This window comes from Balaenoptera physalus, assembly GCF_965194825.1.
Source record: "Balaenoptera physalus genome assembly, chromosome: 13".
Lineage (NCBI taxonomy): Eukaryota > Metazoa > Chordata > Mammalia > Artiodactyla > Balaenopteridae > Balaenoptera > Balaenoptera physalus.
Genome location: NC_138892.1, coordinates 62,823,095 through 62,845,070, shown reverse-complemented (window position 1 = coordinate 62,845,070; position 21,976 = coordinate 62,823,095). Strand labels below are relative to the sequence as shown.

General features: G+C 49.8%; 1 protein-coding gene across 5 annotated transcripts in view; it reads left to right on the top strand.

Annotated features, from left to right (window-relative positions):
• ACVR1B (activin A receptor type 1B) overlaps positions 1-21,291 on the top strand; it is a 34,253-nt gene extending 12,962 nt beyond the window's left edge. Inside the window, exons 2-10 of one of the 5 annotated variants that reach the window (XM_082421415.1) lie at positions 3,954-4,193; positions 5,024-5,272; positions 7,971-8,201; positions 9,455-9,577; positions 10,776-10,943; positions 11,939-12,095; positions 13,428-13,552; positions 16,571-16,701; positions 18,193-21,291. In XM_082421415.1, coding sequence (XP_082277541.1) covers positions 3,954-4,193; positions 5,024-5,272; positions 7,971-8,201; positions 9,455-9,577; positions 10,776-10,943; positions 11,939-12,095; positions 13,428-13,552; positions 16,571-16,701; positions 18,193-18,318 — 1,550 coding nt within the window. In that variant the 3' untranslated portion in view covers positions 18,319-21,291. Of the gene's footprint in view, positions 1-3,953; positions 4,235-5,023; positions 5,273-7,970; positions 8,202-9,454; positions 9,578-10,775; positions 10,944-11,938; positions 12,096-13,427; positions 13,553-16,570; positions 16,702-18,192 lie in introns of those variants that run through there. The other 4 variants (XM_082421411.1, XM_082421412.1, XM_082421414.1 and 1 more) reach the window with 4 other exon arrangements.
• The last annotated feature ends 685 nt before the right edge of the window (positions 21,292-21,976 follow it).

Sequence of the window (21,976 nt, the reverse complement as noted above, 5' to 3'; positions counted from 1 at the left end):
TTTTAACTTGCTTTTCTGTAGATTGATTTTGTTACTCTTCTGCCATTGGCTTTCCTAATTGTGTTGTTTCTACTACGTAACTCTTTGGTGATGGAACACTGAGAGTTTTAGGTATGTGTTGTTTATGTACACATGTGTAGTAGGCGGATTTCACCTGATGAGTCACTGTGAAACAGATTATAAAGGGCTGTTATCATTAGTCCAGATTTAACTTTTCAAAGAAATCAAAATTAAGTTTTGTGAGTTAGTGTACTAGTAAAGTTTTAGTAAATTCAGATGTTTTTATAATTTTATTGTCACTTACTTTGTTTCAATGAAAAATGAATATCAACAGAAGACAATTTAAAGACTAGTCTGTGTTTAAAGTTCAGGAAAAGGTGTATGGAATTAAAGCAGAACTTCCCAGTGTTGAATCAGTGATCCAAACAATGTGAATTTAAAAACAAACTAGATTCAGATTTCAACTGGAGGATTTTAGAGGTCATCTGGTTCAGCCCCTTCTTTCTGGTTAATGGTGAGGAAAATGAGGTTCAGGAAGGTTAAATGAATTGCCCAAAACCACGCGACCAGTTACTGGCAGAGCTGAGACTCAAACAGAAGTTCCTTGCTGTGGTCTTGCTGTCACTTGGCACTTCCTAATTAGTGGTTAGAGAGACACATTGTACATGGATGTGTTTACTTGAGTTTTACATTGAAGGGAGAGATTAAAATTCATTGAACATCCATCTGCTAAGCACTTTTTAAATCTCTTATTTCACGTAATTCTTACATAGTCCTGTGAAGTAATTAACAGTCCCACTTTACAGATTAGGCAGCTGGGGTGCAGGAAGGTTACTAACTTGCTCAAGGCCATGTGACTAACACTAGAGCTGGTATTTGAGCCCTGGGTCTGTGTGGCCTGTTCCTGCCGTGATGCTCTGCTGTGGCTCCAGTGAGAGTAACTGAAACCTCTGCAGGGGTGTGGGCAGTAGTGATGGTTATCGCAAAAATAGCTTTTTCAGACTTCTCACTCTGTAAAAGCAGAGGTGTACACAGATGTGAGCAGTCTTCTCAGAGTACCCACGGCACTTAGCAGATGTGGGCTGATCTTCATACCATCTCTGTAACATAAATGGTATTTTCTGGTTGGGCGGCCGAGGCCCAGATAGAGTCAGGGACTTGCCCAATCCCTTATCACGAAGCCGCATGGCCCCGCTCCCAGTTCCGTTCTTCGTCCCGTCTAGCATAGATTTCACCACTTTTGTTCTTTCCTGTCTTACACCAAGATTGTTTAAGTACTTCCCAAAAATAATGAGCCACGTGTGGGTGTGCTCGTTCTCCAGAATGAATCACTGTGAAAGAGGCCATGAACCAAGGAGAGGAGAGTGCGTGTGTCTGGGAGCAGAGGCTCTGCTTCCCTGCCTGCTAATTGACGGACTCTGAAGTGAGCTGCTTTTCCAAAGGCGGCTGCGGGTCTGGCCCGCGTGTCCCACTGTGCTCAGAATAGCCCTCTGGGAGTTGTTCGCTTTCCCTTCTTGCTTCCCAAAATAGACCTGAGGCTGTTCTCATCGCCGGACGTCGGGGCGCGTGTATTGAGAGGTGTGCGCGCCACGGGGACCCCTTTTGTGCCTGAATGTCCCCATTGACACAAAGAGGGATGGGCGTTTGCACTCGTGGATGAGTAGTCAGGACTCCAGGGTGAGTCAAAGAGGTTTGGGCTGAGTGTTCTGAGAGTCGCAGAAGTAAATTTCAGTTAGCAAGAAGAAGGAAATTCAGGAGGAATTTACTTTTAAAATTCCTTTTATGTTTGGGATCCTAGTCTAAAGAGTACCTGCTTTAAACTTCCTGCCTTTAAAATATAACACTACCCGAGCCCTTCAGCAGGTAGCTGCGTGTTTTGGAATTTCTCCCAGAAGAAAGGGTTCTGATCAGACACTGTGAGAAAAATCCCACAGGCCGTGCAGTGAAGATCCACACTGTCCTTTTACCTGTCTGTGCTCCCCCTCCTTTGTTTCCTTGGTGGGGATGGCAAGGATCGTGTCACTTGCAGAAAGCCTGGGGAAGGAGGGGGTTGGACCCTGAGATATTTAGAATCTGTCTTTGGACTTGAAAAGCCAGGAGATGCCTTCCATTGTTTTAGAGGAAGAGACAAAGATAGACTGTTTACAGCCGAAAGGGGTGAGTTACGACAGGCTAGTTTTTCACGGGACTGGTCATAAATGTCTCTTCTCCAGGGGCCATAGTTTGAATATGTTCCCTCTTGGGATCCAGATAGTATTCGCTTAGTGTCCAGTCGGGGCCTCGGGTGGGCCCTGCCACCGGCATCCCCGCTGGGCGAATGCTTTGTTCAGCACTGTGAGTCCCAACCTCAGTATCCTAGTGGCTCAAGCCACCCTCCTGCCCATCCCAAGGGGTCAGGGCTGGGTTAGGCTCATGGGAGACAGTGCTGGGGAGAACCAGCGGCTGCTGTCTGTGCTATTCTTGTTAGACGGATAAATAAAGGATTTCAGATTCCAGGGCTGCCGAACTGGCTTTCAGAGGCACCAAATTCATTTACAGTAATTTCCTGTCAACAGTGCACACTTAGGGATAATACACACCCAGCCAAACTCATTAGTTCCAGAGATGATTGTGTGCACTACCTACTTGAAAGAAAAAAAAAAGAAAAATTATGTGTGTGTGTATATATATATATATATATATATATATATATATATATATATATATATATATATATATATATATATATATATATAGTACTTTTTAAAGTGCTATCTAGGGCTTCCCTGGTGGCGCAGTGGTTAAGAATCCGCCTGCCAATACAGGGGACACGGGTTCAAGCCCTGGTGTGGGAAGATCCCACATGCTGCAGAGCAACTAGGCCCATGCACCACAACTACTGAGCCTGTGCTCTAGAGCCCGTGAGCCACAACTACTGAGCCTGTGTGCCACAACTACTGAGCCTGCGCTCTAGAGCCCGTGCTCCTCAACAAGAGAAGCCACCGCAATGGTAAGCCTGCACACCGCAACGAAGAGTAGCCCCCGCTTGCTGCAACTAGAGAGAGCCCGCACACAGCAATGAAGACCCAATGCAGCCAAAAATAAATAAATAAGATAAATAAATTTTTAAAAAAATAATAAATAAAAAAATAAAGTGATATCCAGGGGCCTTTCAGAATGGGTTAGATTTATTGAGCACTTTCTATGCATTAGCTCATTTAATCCTCACAATGACTGTATGAGGTAGGCACTCATATTATCTTCTTTGGAGGGTGTTCTTTTTGCCCCCTCTTGAGAGGGGCACCTGCTGAGGACTAAAGGAAGGAGGAGGTTGTTGGACTAGTCGGGAAGCTTTTCAAAGGAAGTGACGTTTAAGCTGAATTTTAAAGAACTTGTAAGAATTAGCTAGGAAAAAAAGCATTGCAGCAAAAGCATGTGCGAGAGCACGCACACTGCATTCAGGAAACTGTGGGCGTTCCTGGTGCAGAGAAAGGAGATGGGGTTGATACTGGCTCCAGGGAATCTGGGTGGTGTCAGATGGAGTATGTGGGGAGAGGGGTCCTCTAGTCTCCGAAGGGAAGGTGCCTTCCTCCCGTCTCCGAAGGGAAGGTGCCTTCCTCCCACCCTCAGGCTTCTAAATTTAAAGGAAGACCTCTTTCCTAGCCACAAAACAATTTTTTTTAATAAGTTTAAGTCTAAAGCAAAGTTAAAAAGGCAGTTTCTCTGTTTCTTGTAGGCATAAACTAGAGCACTTAGAGGACAATGGTGGGACCCAGAAAGCCTTGTTGTGAGCAGAATAAACAGGTGAAAAGGTTGGGCCCCCACTGACGATGTCATCTTTCTGGCCCCATCTCTATAAAAGCGCCTTATTTTGGAACATCAAGTATGCTAGGGGATTGTATTCTAAGTCTGGAAAAGGACCTAGGATACGATCTCACCATTGATGTCAGTGTCCGCTCCCGAATCTCCCGCAGCTCTGCTCTGTGCGTGCACCAGCTGCTTACAGGCCAACTACACGTGTGAGACAGATGGGGCCTGCATGGTTTCCATTTTCAACCTGGACGGGATGGAGCACCATGTGCGCACCTGCATCCCCAAAGTGGAGCTGGTCCCCGCTGGGAAGCCCTTCTACTGCCTGAGCTCCGAGGATCTGCGCAACACGCACTGCTGCTACACTGACTTCTGCAACAAGATCGACCTGAGGGTGCCCAGCGGTGAGTGGACACCCTTGTTGGACTATTGGCTCATCGTGGAGGTAGGGCACCCCTGTCATTTCGTCCTTCTCTACTCTGCCCCCATCCCTTTGTTGGAGGATAGGTAAAGGTGCCTTTTTGATGCTCCCGGAGGTGACATGGGATGGCATTCCTCCCAAGTCCGGTCTGTAGATTCGAGGATGGGGGAAACAGATTGTCGAGTGAGCCGCAGAGGTGGAAGCTGCGATTTGGGTCGTGGCTGAGCAGCCATTGGCAGCTGGTGAGATGCGGAAGAGCCAGGCAGGGATCCCCACGGGAGGGCCTGGGGCTGATCCCGAAGGAGGCAGCCCCTAAGCCATCTGAAGGGAGCTTCTGGCGTGATGGTGATGGCAAAATGGGAAGAGGACCTAGAGCTGGAAAGGACGGCCATCAGGGCTGAGGAGTATTAGACACCACCCTTCGCAGGTCCGCCATTTAGGAGGTATGACTGGGGAGATCAGAGGAGGAGGAGAGAGACCGGGCCGAGCTTCAAGAGGCCGTCACAAGTGGAGGAGCAGAACATGGCACGTGCCTGGGGCGTGGAGGTGGGAAGAGCACCGTGAAATGCTGTGAAATTACAGAGCAGGGTGTGGGTTTGGCTGTTGCAAAGGGTACCTTAACTAGAGAGGTTTGCATTTGAGAGCATCCAGGCAGATGCAAAGTCCAGTAAGACCAGAGAGATCAAGGGCACCTTGATCACAGGGAGAGGAAAAGGGCGTTTCCACCTGGAGGGAGGAGCCGGGGAAAAATGAGGCCGTGGCGTTCCCTCATTTTTACTCTGTTCTTTCCCTCTCCTCTCTCACCTGACCCAGGTCACCTCAAGGAGCCTGAGCACCCGTCCATGTGGGGCCCTGTGGAGCTGGTGGGCATTATTGCCGGCCCAGTGTTCCTCCTGTTTCTCATCATCATCATTGTTTTCCTTGTCATTAACTATCATCAGCGCGTCTATCACAACCGCCAGAGGCTGGACATGGAGGACCCCTCGTGTGAGATGTGTCTCTCCAAGGACAAGACGCTCCAGGATCTCGTCTACGACCTCTCCACGTCGGGGTCTGGCTCAGGTACCGCTTCTTCAGGCCTCGTGCCTGCTGTTGGCCTTCATCACTGCCTCCCAGCAGGATGGAGTGTTCAGGAAGAAGGCTGGCCATTTGCTTTCATAATTCCCCTTCTTTTGGAGTCTGACACGTAATAAGATAAGATAATGGGGTTCACAGAAAATCTTTCACTCTCTGGAATTCCAAAGGTCAGGTGCAAAACTCTCCATTCCAGAATCCCTGCCTCTCCAAGTCTCGTAACCGTACAGCTATTAAAGTTCACCTGGTTCCACCTGAGCAGTGGAGTACTCAGTTTCAGGGCCCCTTTTGAGAAACAGGAGTGTGCCGGGTTCCTGTGAGGCGGTGGCAGCTAATCATTGATCTGCGAGCAACCGCAAGGGGAGTTTACGGACACCGAGTAAAGCCGAGAGCCAGGGTTGGGTGAATCATTGACTTGTGCCAGTTGCCCAAGGGTTTTTGGTGGCGGTTGAACTAAAGGCAGCTGGGGCCTCCAGCATGGCGTCAGCACCACTTCCAGAGCTGCCTGTTAGTGACCAAGCCTTTCTTAGGTGGACCTTGACTTGAGACTAGAATTTAGGATAAAGGGAGTTGGGTTGTCTCAGTCTCAGGGGAGAGCTCAGCTAGCTAGTAGATGTGGCTATGACTGCAAAAGAGTCTTTTTATGAAGATAAACAGTTATTTTAGTGACGGTGGTATTCTGTTCCTATAGAAAAAAATCATCCACAAAGGTCACTGTTGCCATTCTAACTAAGACAGACAGGATTGTATTTGTGAGAGTTTTGTGCGTGTTTATGTATGTTTTCTCGCCATGTGACAAGACTCTTCTGTAGGGAAATTATACCATCAGTCATGGCCAGACAGCCCTTCTTGAGCACAGGAATACTTTGAGCTCTGACATCTCCTGAGTTTCTGTGGTTTTGCCTTTATTAAGCTCTGCAGTAGAGAGTGCCAAGATGATGGATATATTTAAAAGCTGCATATTTTTAGGAAGAGGGAAAATATATGGCTTGTTCTTTGCTGAAAGAGGGTAGGGCAGTGGTTAGAACTGACTGACTCTGTGACTTGACTTGCTGCTGGAGGAGGGTTGCTCGGGTTTTTTGGAGTCTTTTTTAAGATCAGGATTAGCTGATGTTAGGGCAGGTCCAGGGCAGTTACCCAGTCATCTGGAGTAAAATGATTAATAACTGTTCCTCTCTGGATGGGTTAGTCCATTCTTAATTCAGAATATGCAAAGCTTCCGAGGTGCTGGGGTTTTAATTCTGTGGACTTAAAGTAATAAGTCCTTGCTGCTTGTGTGACTTGCAGTTCACACTAACAAGTATGTGTTGAATACCCTCTGGGTGATACAGGGTGAACAAAATGAGAAAGAGGCCGAGCCAGGACTGGAGAGAAGAGATTGTGGAGAAGGGTCTCACAGAGGAGGTCGTGTCTAAAGGGGTCATGAGTCGGACGTTTTGAGAGTGGTAAGAGGGCAGGGAACATTCCAGGCCAAGGGAAAACCCTTGAGCAAAAGAAGGACAGAAAGGCATGAACGCTCACTGGGTGTTTAGGGAATGATCAAGAGGCCAGCATGCTGTCCCCAGGCCAGGGTGGGAAAGCCTTGGGCTGCTGTGCTTTATGCCCCCTGTTAGGGAGGGCAGGGCAAGGCGGGTGAGCTGGGAGGCACAGAGGCCCACTGGAAGTCTTCCAAAGGAGGGCCGGGACGAGGGCCGGCGAGGGGGGACCTGGAGAGGAGGGGGCTAAACTGAGAAGCATTTGGTGGCTCTGTACTGCGGGAGTTGAAAGCACACACCTTGGAGTCAGTCTCGATGCTTTGCCATTTACAGCTTGTAGGAATTCGAATGAGTTACTTAACCTTCCCTTTTGATGCTTAGTTTTCTCATTTGTAAAATGGGCATAAAAACAACACCTACCGTATAGGTGGCTGTGAGGAAATGAGATCATTTATGCAAGTGCCTCCTGCATAGTATTAAACATACAGTAAACAACTTAGGGGTTGATGACACGTTTGTTTGGTCAGGGAGAGGGGGAGAGTTAAGGGTCACGATGGTGGGGGTGATTGGAGAGACAGGGAGACACTTACTGCATGGGTCAAATGAGGCGATAAACGAGTCCTATAGAGACAGTAAAGGTAATCTTAGAATGAGCCTGGGTAGTCCCCCGTCCTGCATCTGGAGCTCCCAGTGAGCAGAACTTTGATCTCTCTGGAGAGAGGTGGGAGCCTGGTGGGCCCTGACCCCACGTCGGCTTTCATGGGCCACGCAGCACTGCCCTCCAGTGGCCAATGAGCGGAGCAGCCAGAGGCGGCTCCCAGCCCTCAAACCCCCGCTTTCCTCTTGCACATAAAGCAGCTATAGGTGGATTGGCCCCCGGGAGGCTGGCTGAAGAGTTAGTAAATCCGGTCAGACATTTATATTCAGATCTGTCGTCCATACTAACTGGGAGGAGAAATTGCTTAGATGAGGAAGAGCTAATCGTATACATGTCCCTGTCCTCGCTCACTCACTCTCAGTGCTGCACAGCTTAGACCTCCGGAGGATTACCTGGACGTGCTGCAGGGCCAGCCGAGCTCTCCGTGGTCAGTGGACTAGTGCAGAGCGGAGGCACTGTGATAAGGGCTTTTCCAGTGTGGCAGTGAGAGTGGGCATTGCAAAGTTCAGCAAGTACACAAATGTCTGCTTTCTTTCCATTCTTTGGTCCGTAGGGTTACCCCTTTTTGTCCAGCGCACAGTGGCCCGAACCATCGTTTTACAGGAGATTATTGGCAAGGGCCGGTTCGGAGAAGTGTGGCGCGGCCGCTGGAGGGGTGGTGATGTGGCTGTGAAAATATTCTCTTCTCGTGAAGAGCGGTCTTGGTTCCGGGAAGCAGAGATATACCAGACAGTCATGCTGCGCCATGAAAACATCCTTGGGTTTATTGCTGCTGACAATAAAGGTAAAGGGCTGGGTTTGGATACAGGGTGTCCCAAAGCCAACGGTAGTCCCAGATGGAGGAGTGACTGCGGAAACTGAACGGTTGTGCGACAGCACAGTTTTGTTTGCCTTTATAGTTATTACCCATAGCAAGAGGATCTGAGTAAGGCGATGGTTTTCAAACTTCTCTTCTATGAAAAGCTTGTGCAGAAATCCAGGTTATTAAGCAAGTAAATAAGCAGTTATTAAGCAGATAAATAACCCCTCATCCTACCTGCTCACTTTCCCTTCTGTGATACTCCCAAGCCCACCCCTAGGGTAGTGCCTGCAGGGGCTCCAGTAAATTTACCTTCATTCCGGTTGGAACGAAGAAGGGTGGCTTCAACCCCTGCCAGGAAAGGATGGCCCTGGAAAAGCATGTGATCCACACTGTGTGACAGACCAGCATCATACACACTATTGCAGTGGAGCGGGTGCAGCAGAGACACGGCCTGCCTCCCCCCAGGTGCTCCCCCGTGGCCTTCAAGCTCAGCTTTTGGTCCGCTTGTACCTGAGGTTCCTTATTTCCTCCTCCCTCTCTCTGCTGATTTTGCTGAAGTTTTTGAGTCTCTCTCGTGTGCCCAGGCATGTGCTCATTCTTAAGGACCTCACTGACTAGCAAAGAGACAAACTAATGATTGATTATATGAAGTAATCAAACAACAGCTGTTCTGGTGAGCACAAATTGGGGGTGAGATGGGGACCACGGATATCATAGCCGAGCTTGATTGAGGCGAAGGTGGCGGGGAGTTGGTCAGAAAGAAAAACGAATGGAAAGAGCACTCCAGACACATGTGCCGAGGGGAAGTGTCTTTGGGAACCTGCAGGTAGCTTGGGACGTTCCAGCCAAAGACATAGGTGGAGAGGTGGCAGAGGCCAGATTAGGAAGGGCCTTTTTGAGAAGATTGTATTTTATTATAGAGAGTGGGTAGTAATCGAAATTTCATCATTTATTCAGTAACATTCACTGGCTACTGTCTGGTCCTGGAATCATCACACATAAGAACAAGACACAGTCCCTGACCTTACAGCGCCCAGGAGGAGGGGACAGCTGACACCTGGGCAGGTAGCGCACTTGAAGTCAGAAAGACCGTGGGTGAAGGCATTTACATTTTAGAAGAGTGTCTCCGACGGTCAGGACACAGTTTGCTCCATGGTCCAGCAGTTTTTAGAAGTTGGTGCTGGCAAAGGCTATGGAAGATGCTAAGTGTTTGTTTTTCCTTCCTAAAACAACAGCAGGCTGCTCATTCCTCACATTGCCATGGCGGTTTGTAGTGGCCTCAGCTGCCCCCAGGCTGAAGAGACTTGACCTCTCACGCAAGGGAGGAAGGGGAAGAGAGAATTCCTTACTCCCTCTGAGTAAGCTGTGCCTTTTTAAAACAGCATTACCTTTTGATTATTCATTTAAATCTGACATATATTTTAAAGGGTCACAAGATGCCTTCCCTTCTAACTTACGGGCAGGGTCCTCAAGATGTCAGGGCTAGTTGAGTGTAAAGGGGTGTGTTCGGTGGACCCCTCGTTCGTAATCAGGGAAACAGAGGCTGGTGCTTTTCCAGGAGCCACTCCCTGTATTGATTCTGGCAGCTTGTGTGAGTAGGATCTGGCTGTTGAAACCCACACGAGGGCCAGGGGAGGAGGGAGATCGGACTCCTTTGTTCTTGTCTTTTGAACATGACGTGGATAGTATAGTGTCCTGGAGCTAGGGCCAGCTTGGAATTTGGGAGATCTCAATCCAATTTCCAGTCTTCTTACTGACAACAGCACAAGCTAATTAGATTACCAGCTTTTGGTTTTTCTTTTTCTCCCTCCCTTCTTCCCACTCCTCCTTCCCGCTTTACACTGCATCCCCCTCTCCGCTGGTACGAAAGTGTGTGCCCGCCACCTCCCATTGCTCCTCTGAGGATAAGAGGATAAGATTGCTCTCTGGGATACTTGTAAGTGTGCTCTTCCTGCGTTGAAAGGCATTTTTGGCCTGGAACACAGTAATGCACAAAGGAGCTCTTTCCTCCTCTCGCAGAGAGCTCATAGCCTGGTAAGAGTAATGGACTTCAAGGACCCGCTACAGATGAGCCTGGAGCTCAGGTTGGGCTGTGCTCGAAGGGTCTTGGAGCACAGAGGAGGGCCTGCGAAGCCTCCTTGGCAGGGGTGGGTGCAGCCAGTCATGGTTTTGACGAGCGGGTCTTGTCAGGATCAGAAGCCGTGTTGCAAAAGAAACAGGTGATCCTGTCACTTTGCCTAAGCATGTGCTTCCTCTTCGGGGTGCCTCGCATTTCAAATTTGGGTGTAATCAGGGAGCGCGGCTCAGAATCCTACCTACGGGAAGTAAGGGAGCAGGTCTAAGAAAGAAAGCCTGTTCCGTCCTTCCTGGAGCCTAAAGCCGTGGACGGTGGTGGATGAGACGGGCACAGAGGGGCCTCAGGAGGCGTAGGGGCGGGGAGCGGGGAGTACAGGGGCCTAACTGGGGTTTGTGTCGCACACATCCTCTTCCTTTCCTACCTTGACCTTTTTGCTGGTAGTTGTGCCTTTTCTGGAACTCCTCTGTGGTTCTCTGCAGATAACGGCACCTGGACACAGCTGTGGCTTGTCTCAGACTATCATGAGCACGGCTCCCTGTTTGACTATCTAAACCGGTACACGGTGACCATCGAGGGGATGATTAAGCTGGCCTTGTCTGCTGCGAGCGGTCTGGCGCACCTGCACATGGAGATTGTGGGCACCCAAGGTGAGTGGACCTGTCCCATCCCCACCGAGCTCCCAGAACTCCTTCTCACTGAGGATGCTGGATCTGAGCCTCAGGGACCGGGGTCTGGTCTAAGCGAGAGGAGCTTGGGCCTCACTCCAGCGAGAACAAGAGGTGCCTCTGCCTTCAGAGCTCCTCGGGGGAACTCCTGACGGAAATGTTGGTTGTTTGTCCCCGATGGACTGGCATGGTTGTTGGTTGGGGAGCTGGCGTTAACTGAGTGGTCATCTCAGACGCCCACGGTTCGCTGGTAAAGGAAGGGACTGAGAAAATCGCATGACCTACTGTGCCGAGCATCAGTTCAGTGAGTTCATACGCTCATCGTTGGGTCAGCTTGATGGGTCAGACACTGGGCCCTACTAATCTAGGAGGGCCCTCCTGGAGGAAGACGACCTCGGGCACCCCTGCTTGTTGACTGACATCAGCTCTTTGGGAGCTCCTGGGGCTTGGCAGGTGGCACATTGCTCCCTGGTGGCTGGTCGACCAGGCAGCAGCTCTTGCTGGCCGTGACAGAAAACCAGCCACGAAAGTTTGACCCTGTTGCTAGGCTCTCCAGGGAAAGTAGCAGTCCTTACCTCCCCCGTTTGGTTCTGAGAACCTAGCTAGCGCAGCAGCTTCTCTCTGAAGTCCTCAGCAATTCTATACGGGAGCTTATTAGTTCAGCGAAGGCGGGCAGGAGTAGTGTAAATATAGTAATATTAGCTCATACGCATGCCCTTCTAAGCTCTTGACTTACCTAAGTTAATACAATACATTTAATCCTTACAACATTCCCATGACGTAAGTACTGGTGTTTAGTCCCATTTTATGGATGAGAAGACCAATGCATAGACAGGTTAAGTTGCATTTCCAGGGTTACTGGGTTAGTGGGGAGCAAAACGAGGACTCGAACCCATACGTCTGGCTGCAGAGACTATGCTTTTAACACTTGTACTGTCTTTCTTCAAAGATCCCTGGTTTTTTTTTTTCTCTGCTAGGGAAGCCTGGAATTGCTCATCGAGACTTAAAGTCAAAGAACATCTTGGTGAAGAAAAATGGCATGTGTGCCATCGCAGACCTGGGCCTGGCTGTCCGTCACGATGCAGTCACGGACACCATTGACATTGCCCCCAACCAGAGGGTGGGAACCAAACGGTAGGAAGGCCCTGGGCCTTCGCGCTTGCCCGACACTTGTACTGAGTAGCCCTTGCCCATCTGCCCGGCAGAAGGCGGTGTGGTCCTTACTCTGACAGCTGGCAGTTGAATTGAACACCTGCTCCCCACACTGGAAAGCCACACAGGTTGCATCGCGCAGATACAGGTGCCAGCGGCACAGCTCCAGAGGACCCTGTACCCATAGGTGCTGGTGCATTGGGCAGGGGAGGCCATGGAGAAGGAGAGCCTGGAGCAAGATTTAGGAGGGAGACAGGCACCAGGCTTGACTGGGGGAGAGGGAAAATGTTGCAGTCTGAAGGGGTGGCCTGTGCAGGACCCCAGAGGAGGCAGGGAGCGTGTTTTGCTTAGGGTGTAGAGAGCAGGTTTGCCAAGCTAGAGCAGAGGTCGTCCAGGGTGGAGGTGAGGGACCCCCGTAAGGATCATGGGCCTCCTTCCCGCGTCGTAGAGAAGTGAAGTAAGAAATAAGGAACATGGCATACCCTGGTCTAATGGTTAAGACTCCGAGCACTCACTGCCGAGGGCCTGGGTTCAATCCCTGGTCGGGGAACTAAGATCCCACAGGCCACATGGCATGGCCAAAAAAAAAAGGAAATAAGGAACAGATTGACTGTGACTCCAGATCGACTTCACAAGCTGGAAGTGCAACTTTTCATAGGATGGAAGAGGAGGAGGGCTGTTTCTCTGCTGAGTCTCAGTGAATTTCACTAATTGTGCTGCTGCTTTTTTTCCCCTTCCTTTTGACCTGAATGGTTGCAGCCACCCAGGCCCCAAAGTGTGAGGCCTGAGGTGAGCTGATTTGCCTTCTGTGGGGAGTGGGGAGTGGCTCAAGCAGTACTCATGAACTAACTGAGTGGGACTCTGGTGACTGCCTAGAATTAATTCTCATTTACCTGCACGGGTAAGATAACAGAAGAAGTTCAGACTGAAATTTAAGCTCAGCCCATTATTGGCTGCATTGAATAAAGTCCAAGCCCCCAGTAGCAACCAGATATTATGTACTGTTCCTGCTCTGTGGCCTACAGTACACATACCTCTGCCAAGAAATCAAAACATGCTTAAAATAAATCTTGGCAGTTAAAAAATAGAGGTAGAAATAAGAGTAGGCTAGTATTACCAAACCTTGCTAAGGTGTTTAGATTCGAATCCAAAGCATGGGAGTTTGCAATAATAAGAATCCATCACTTCCTCCTCCCCAAGGGGCTGTCTTGGGGTGATGCTGTCCCACATTCAGGGGGCCCTTGAATCAGTACTTTGAGTCCAGAAAGAAGTCATCGTTTTCTATGCGTGATCACATTTCCTTTGCTGTTGCAGATACATGGCCCCCGAAGTACTTGATGAAACCATCAACATGAAGCACTTCGACTCCTTTAAGTGTGCTGATATCTATGCCCTTGGGCTCGTGTACTGGGAGATTGCTCGAAGATGCAACTCTGGAGGTACCTTTCTTCCTGCCTTCTCTGGCTCCTACCTCACAGTCCAGAGTGCCGGACCACCTGAGGGGCTAGTGTTTTCCTGCCTTCTTTCTCCTAACAGCCTGTCGATGCCTAGCGCCAGAACCCGTCACACTTAGGGTTCTCATCCAAGAGGAGGGAGGGGACCGGGGAGCAGCAGGGCTAAGAGTGTGTTTACTCTTTGGACCAGCTTGTTGAATAGTGTTTTATGTAGTGGTGACCGTTCCGGGGACTCATTTGGGCTCTTTTGGGGTTTTTTTGGTATCACATTGTCTTTATTGGTCTGTCGAGCTTGGGAAAGCCCTGGGCAGGAATAGCACAGGACTAATGCAGGGGTCTCTTTTACACAGGAGGCAGGGTATTCTAACACACTGGCTCTCAAGCCACGTTCCTGGGGAACGTGGGGTTTCATTGATAAAATAATAGTGGTGATTTCTCAATTTGTGGGAGAAAGCTTACTAATGCATAGAATTTTCTCACAATGAGTTTTTTCTTATGCAATTTTGTCTTAAGTCTTTGGCATTTGCAAGTGTTCAGCCACATCAGAACTCAATGAAAGGTAGTATCAGATTTAGCAGAAAACATTTTTTATCATCAGCTTAGTATATCAGAATTTTATGGTGACTTCCAAGTATTCTGCCACATGATCAAGTTCAAGAACCACTAGAAGCCTGCCCTCAGCCATTTATCTTTGATGTAAGAGATTCCAGGTCAGTGGAAGTGAATTAAATTAAATTAATTAAAAAGAACTGATGAGTGTTCCAGCAGAGCCCTTTTCTGTATTTTACTGCCTTTTTCCATCTATGATACATTTGGTAAGATCCAAATTATGGAGGAGGCAGCCAGGTATTGTACATCTTAAATTTTGATCATGATATACAGATAAAACAGATCAAGATAAATCTGGTCACACAGGCCTGTGTGGGTACTATTATTGTCACCGTTTTGCAGATGAAGAAGACGAGTCACAGATTAGGTGATTTGTCCAAGGTCACACCACTAATAAACTAGGATTCAGACTCTGGCAGACTGAGGCCAGAGTTCAAGCTAATTGCTCCTTAGATAATTAACCAAGTCAGACTCTATTTAAAAATCTGTCCCGGGACTTCCCTGGTGGTGCAGTTGGTAAGACTCCGTGCTCCCAATGCAGGGGGGCCCAGGTTCGATCCCTGGTCAGGGAACTAGATCCCACGTGCATGCCACAACTAAGAGTTCGCATGCCACAACTAAGGAACCCACGTGCCACAACTAAGGAGCCCACGTGCCACAACTAAGGAGCCAGCGAGCTGCAACTAAGGAGCCCACCGGCCACAACTAAGACCCAGCGCAACCAAATAAATAAATAAATATTTTTTAGAAATAATAAAATAAATGCTAATCTCAATAAATAAATAAATAAATAAATAAAAATAAAAATCTGTCGCATCAGCTCAGAACAGCAGAATTTTTTCTGGAAAAAGGCATAAGAAAGTTACATTAGATTTTTTTAAATTAACTTTTTATTATGGAAAATATTTCGGTTTGTAGCTCTAGAAGATAAGGACTTCAAAAATATAGTACTATTATCACACTTTAAAAAATGGACAGTAATTCTTAATATCATGTAACATTAGCCAGTGTTGAGATTTCCCCAATTGTCTGCGAATTTTTTTAAAAAAACAGCTTGTTAAATCAGGGTTTAAATAATGTCCATCCACTGCAGTTGATTGATACAACTCTCAAGTCTCATAATCTACAGGTTACCCCTCAATTTTTTTCTTCTAAAGATTTAGTTATTATTTATTTATTTATTTTTATTTAATTTTGGCTGCGTCGGGTCTTAGTTGCAGCATGCGGGATCTTCGTTGAGGCACACGGGATCTTTTTGTTGCGGCGCGCAGGCTTCTGTCTGGTTGCGGCGTGCAGGTTTTCTCTCTCTAGTTGTGGTGTGCGGGTTTTTTCTCTCTCTAGTTGTGGCACGCAGGCGCCAGGGCGCGTGGGCTCTGTAGTTTGCGGCACGTGGGCTCTCTAGTTGAGGCACGAGAGCTCAGTAGTTGTGGCGCATGGGCTTAGTTGCCCCACGACATGTGCGATCTTAGTTCCCCGACCAGGAATCGAACCCTCATCCCCTGCATTGTAAGGTAGATTCTTTACCGCTGGAACACTAGGTAAGTCCCCTCTCCTGCAATCTTCAAAGCTGGAGAATCCAGGTCCTTTGTCCTGTAGCGTTTTCCTGTCTAGATTTTCCAGGTAGCCTCTTACGGAGTTCACACGTTCTACTGTTTCTGTGAACTTCCTATGAGAGTTCCATCTAAAGACTAGAATCATTTGTTTCCCCCAAAATCCTTCTGTTAAAAGACACACATAATGGTGGTTATCTCTCTTCTTGTGATGTTAACAGCTATTGTTGATCATTGTCCAAATCCAAATTGATTAGAGGTTGAAAAATGCCAGTATTCCAATCCTGTCAAACTTCATGTATTAGCTAGATTTTTTCTTTAAAGAGAAACTTCCCCTATTATCTATTTGGTTACCAAGATGTTTAATTTGAAGAGGAAAGGCAGGAAAAATACTTGATTCTTTCCATTTATTTGCCATTTTTCAAAATAATGAGTTTATTCCCTATCATCCTACAAAGGCGACTGAGGTTTTGGTTTATTTGTTTGTTTTTAGTGTCATCACGAATTGGTGATTTAAAATATTTGTTTCCATTGAAGTCATAGGTCTTACTGTTGCTTAAATGTTCTCATCTTTGGCCAGTTGGGAGCTTTTCAGGTCGGTACCTTTTGACATGGCCTCAGTAGTCCTTGATAGTTTCCTTGCTTTTTGTTACGAAAAAGATATTCCTGGCTAATCCTGTGTGTCTCTTGTCCCATACCTAGCATTGGCCAGGCTCTCCAAGGAGCCCTAGTTCCTTTTAGTGGGAAGTGGTATTTACAGATCACAACATGGGTGTTGTCATTGGCTTTTGAGTAATCTCTTCCTTCTTTTGATAACTCCGGTGGACGTTTTCTTTTCTCCCAGGAGTCCATGAGGAATATCAGCTGCCATATTATGACCTAGTGCCCTCTGACCCTTCCATTGAGGAGATGCGGAAGGTCGTATGCGACCAGAAGCTCCGCCCCAACATCCCCAACTGGTGGCAGAGTTATGAGGTGGGAAGCTCCCCTCTCTCCCGTGGCCTTTCTATCTGCCCGATCTCTCTCCCTTAGAAAAGGGTTTCCCGAAAATGGGGCCAACCCCAGGGCTACCCGCTGAGCGTGTCGGTTATTACAGACTATTAATGTGCTGTTGTATTATATACTGAGCCCTTGTCCTGGGCACTGTAGGGTCCCCTTTGGAATTGACAGCCTAGAAGAAGAAAAAGGCTTGGTCCCAGGACACAGATAAGAGAGAAAACAAAGACTGAGTGGGAGCTGTTAGACCTGTCCAACTGGAAAAATGGCTCTGGAGCCACGGGGGTGAGCTGAGCTTCGTGGAAGAGTTAAGAAGAGGCGTCCACAAAGGGTGTAGAAGAATGAGGGGGTGGGACTCAGTGAGAAGACACGTCTGCGAGGGAAGTGGCCTTTCTAAAAACTCAGAAGCGAGGAGGGTGTAGAGAATTTGGATTGGGGAGTGATGGCGGATGAAGCGGGGAGGGGATGACATTTGATGGAAATAATAGAAATGAGGACAAATTTATGATCTAGATTCCTAATAAACATGGAGTTGTGGGGTCTTAGAGTCTTTGGCGGCACAGGGTTTGCTTAGCTAGTGCTCTTGGGCCTCCTTTCCACTCGTGGCTCTGCTTTAAGGAGTGTAGCCACTGGAGGGCAGGCCTGCATTGAACAGAATGACTGAGCTCACATTTTGGTGACGCCTCCTCTTTGCCTGACAGAGCAGCCTTTTCCAAACTGTTCCTTGGAACCCTCAGGGTTTATTCACTTCAGAGGGTGAGGGAAGCAGAAAGAGCCGATCTTCAGCTGCCCGCACCCCACTCCCTCTTCAGTCGGGGCTGTTTATGTGTTGGGACTCCGCTGGGGAAAACGGGTCCCACTGCTAAAAGGAATCTGGAAAACACTGGCCTGAGGCAGCAGTCTGGGGACTCCATAGCCCTCCACAGGTGACCTTCCAGGTCCGCCCCTTGGCTGCCCCTGGCCTGTGTCGTCTGGGCCCTGGCCGTGAGCTTCTGCCTCTGACGAGACTGCCTCTCAGGGGCTGCTGCCGCCTCCTCCTCCGCCACCCTGTCTCTGCACGTGAACGTGGGGTCACAGCCGCGTGCGTGCTCATGCTGGGGGATGTCCCTGCTGTGCCTGGCTCGTGCGCTACTTTTAAAAAAACAGTCAGTAAACAGTCATAAACATGGATACTCAAACCTTCCAGAAATGATTTTCAGATCACAGGCTGTTGCAGGTATTTCTCTCAGGATCACCCAGAGGCCGGGGAGTGGCTGACCAACCATGCTTGCCGAGAAGGTCCCCCTCCCCAGGCTGTCCCTTAAGGAAGGGAGAGCGGGGGCGGGGGCGGGGGCTGGGGGGTGGGCGGAGCTCGCGGGCATTTCCCTGGGGTCCGGAGGAGGAGGACGGGTGGGGGAGACGGCCGCCTGGGCACCAGGAAGGCTTCAGTGGGGCAGGGGCAGGCTCGAGTGACGCCGGGTCTCTGTGCAGGCGCTGCGGGTGATGGGGAAGATGATGCGGGAGTGCTGGTACGCCAACGGCGCAGCCCGCCTGACCGCGCTGCGCATCAAGAAGACCCTCTCCCAGCTCAGCGTGCAGGAGGACGTGAAGATCTAGCTGCCCCTCCCCACACGCTGCCGGGCAGCGGGACCTACAGCCGAGCTGCCGTGTTGAGCGTCCGATGGAGGCCTACCTCTCGTTTCTGCCCAGCCCTCTGTGGCCAGGAGCCTGGCCCGCAAGAGGGACAGAGCCCGGGAGACTCGCTCACTCCCACATTGGGTTTGAGACACAGACACCTTTTATATTTACCTCCTAGTGGCACGGAGCCTCTGAGAGCAAATGGTGTGGAGAACTCAGTGCCACAGCCTGGACCGGCTGTAGTGGGAAGTTCTGCAAAGCCCGGTGCACCTGGCGAGAAGCCTGGCGTGGTGACGGGCGGCCTGGGAGGGCCCGGGAGGAGCGAGCGTGGCCCCTGCTGAGCGGCACCGAGGGCTTTCCTCTGGGACCAACCCCAGCACAGCGAGGCAGCCCGGGGAACCAGAAGGATGGCCCCTCTCGGCAGCGCCGGGCCTCGTGCTCCCCTCCGCCCCGTCGGGACACCTGGAGGGACTGCCAGTGCCCGTCTGTCCAGCCGTGTATGCATGTGCCGAGGTGCGTCCCCTGTTGTGCCTGGTCTGTGCCACGCCCTTACACATGTGTGTGTGTGTGCGTGTGTGTGTGTGTCTGTAGGTGCGCACTTACCTGCTTGAGCTTTCTGTGCATGTGCAGGTCAGGGGTGTGGTCGTCATGCCGGCTCTGCGTGCTGGGGCCTCTGTTCAGTAGTGAGCAGCGTCTGGTTTCCCTGGGGCCCCTCCCGGAGGTCTCCCTCCCCTCCCTTCCAGAAGCCCCACTCCACGGTGGGTCTCCCTCCCCTGTGTCGCCTGGCCCTCCTTCTCCATTTCAGACTGTGGAACCAAAGCTGGCCCGGTTGTCTGTGGCAGGCAAGGCTTTTGGGTCCAAATGTGAGGGAGGCGGGGTGGGATGGGCAGGGGGAGAATCTTGGTGGAAGTCTGGGGTGTTGTGGTCAGCGGCCACCGTGGGAAATGAGCCAGCCTAAGGGCATCGTCCTCGGCAGCGTCAAGGAAGGGCCGAGGAATTTGAAGCCCAGATCTTGGGACTCAGATCGGAATGTCACATCTGTCTTTCATATCCCAGATTCTGGAAACAGCAGTGTATATTTTTGGTGGTAGTGGATTTAGGGTGGGGAAGGGCGGGGGGGGCAAGGAGTGGGGAGGGAGTCTGGGGCGGGAGGGAGGCATCTGCATGGGTCTTTTACTGGATTATCTGATCATGGTGGAGGGAAGATGTGAGACTTGCATCCACTTTAGGGGCTTTACTAAAGGGAACAGCCCGAGCTGAACCTGTTGTTTAACCTGAGTGTAGTATTTAACGACGTCTGGAAGCACGGTTGTGGGTGGTGATTCCGTCAGCATATCTTAGGTATATATTAACTTTGAAGCCATAACTTAACTGGAGTGGTTTGGTTTTCTTTTCTTTCTTTCTTTTTTTTTTTTTTAATTTAATTGGGAGGGTCTGGATTTTAACTTTTTTTAAATATTGTTAAGTTTTTATAAAAGGAAAACCATCTCTATGTGATGATTACCTCTCAATCTATTTGTTTTTAAGGAAATCCCTATAAAAACAACCACAAAAAAAATGCTTCAATCAAACGCACACTGCTCAATCACACTGGAAATGTCTGTCCTTGTACCTGAGCCTGCTCCCCCCACTCAGCAGCAAGAGTTCCTCTGCCCTGGGGGTTGGTCTCGCTTGCGTCCTGCCTCCCCTCCCAGTTCCACAAGTGGGTTTTGCACTGGGGCCCTAGCCTTCTGTGCGTCGTCCAGCAGGTTGCAGCTTCTCCTGCAGGCATTCACGCTACAGACATCGCGGAGTGCCTGCTGGATGGCAGGCAGTACGCCGGGCGCTGGGAAATACAGCTGTGAACAAGACAGGCTTGGGTCCTACTCTTGGAGCACCGACCGTGGGACCCATTCAAGTTAGTGGGTGACTGTTTTGAGACCAGAAGTTTTTGTGTTTGCTTCTGAGCCTTTTGAGCCCGGAGTGATTGCTCTTATATAAGACCACTAAGGAGTGAGGATGCCCACCTGTCCCCCACCAAAGAGGCTGGTGGTGGGCAGTGAGACCCCCCCCAGTCGCTGCGTTCATCCGGAGCCCCCTTCCTGCCCCCAGGGGAGGCACAGACTGTGTGCAGCCTCAGAGCATCCCTGCCTCCAGCCCAGCGATTCTCTGCCAAAGCTTGTGGAGGAGCGGAGAGCCCTCCCGCCACTTCCACTGGTCTCCCCAGTGCCCTGGCCTTCCTATTTATTTTCCTGCTGTATCGCTTCTTTCCTTGCATTAAAGGAGATCTTCCCCTAACCCTCTGAGCCAATTTACTGGCTACTGACTAATTTCCCTCAAATACCAATTGTGTCATTAGGGGGACCTTACCCCACCCCTGCCGACGCCCCATCTGTCCGCCCTGCAGCAGAAATTGGCGGTTTAGAGGAGATGATGGAACTCAGACTCCTCTCCCCCCGCCGCAGCCAGCCTCTGGGATCTGCCAACGCTCCTTGACCCAGGGACTCCCAAGCCACTAGCCCAGTCCCCCAGTGGCCCTGCTGTCCTCACCACACACTCCTTCTCCACCTCCGGGGAAGACTGAGCAGTTTTGGGGGGAAGCTCCCAACCCCACCACCACCACTCTTAACCCAAGAGTTAGGAGTGAGAGAGTTGGGAAGAAACTAAAGCCGTGGTTTGGGCCCCCTGAGGCTAACCCTGATCCACAGGGCTACCTGCACCTCTGGATTCTGGATTCACAGACCAAGTCCAAGCCCGTTCTTAGGTCGCCGTCAAGGCCCCCGAACGGCATTCTCGGTACTTCTGTTTGTTTTTGTACATTTTATTAGAATGGACTGTAAAATAGCCACTTAGACACTTTACCTCTTCAGTATGCAAATGTAAATAAGTTGTAATATAGGAAATCTTTTGTTTTAATATAAGAATGAGCCTGTCCAATTTCTGCTGTACATTATTAAAGTTTTATTCACAGAGCTTTTCTGGTGCCATCTGTTTCACATCTGTGGACTGGCTGCCCAGCCTTTATCAGGGGAGTTGGGCAGGTGCTTCAGGTAGCGTCCCTCCCGCCACTTGCTGGGATACGACGTTAACACCAGCTGCAGCAGGTCATGTCAGAAGAGGACCCCGTCGGAACATCCGGGGTCTTCCTGAGGCTGTTTGTTCCTCTGTGTTTCATAGAGGGAGGGCCTGGCGTGTGAGAGGGAGCGGAGGACAAACTCAGCACCTTTTCTTGGGCTTTATCTGTATTTGTCTTTGTCTTTTAGCATTTTTCTCTTTATATAAAAGAGAGTCTTGATCCTGGTAAGTCACAAACCACCCAGTCTCGAAGGCAGCCTGGGCCCTCCTCAGTTTTAGCTTTCCCCCTCCTGACTTGGAGTATACATGTGAATTTGGGGTTGGCTAAGCGACTTGGAGATGGGAGTCTTCAGTGGTGACTCCGGGGTTTTCAGTGTGTGGGTGGCTGTGAGGAAGAGCCCTAACCCAACATCTCTAGGCTGAGGAACCAAGGGAGCAAGTCCTAGAATCATAGACTCTCAGGTTTAGATGGGACTCCAGAGGTCCAGCACCCATCAGGCACTTGACCCCCCCCACGGCATCCCTGCCGAGTGGCGTGGGCCTCGTGCTGTAACACTCAGGACCACAACCTCCACCTGCCGGC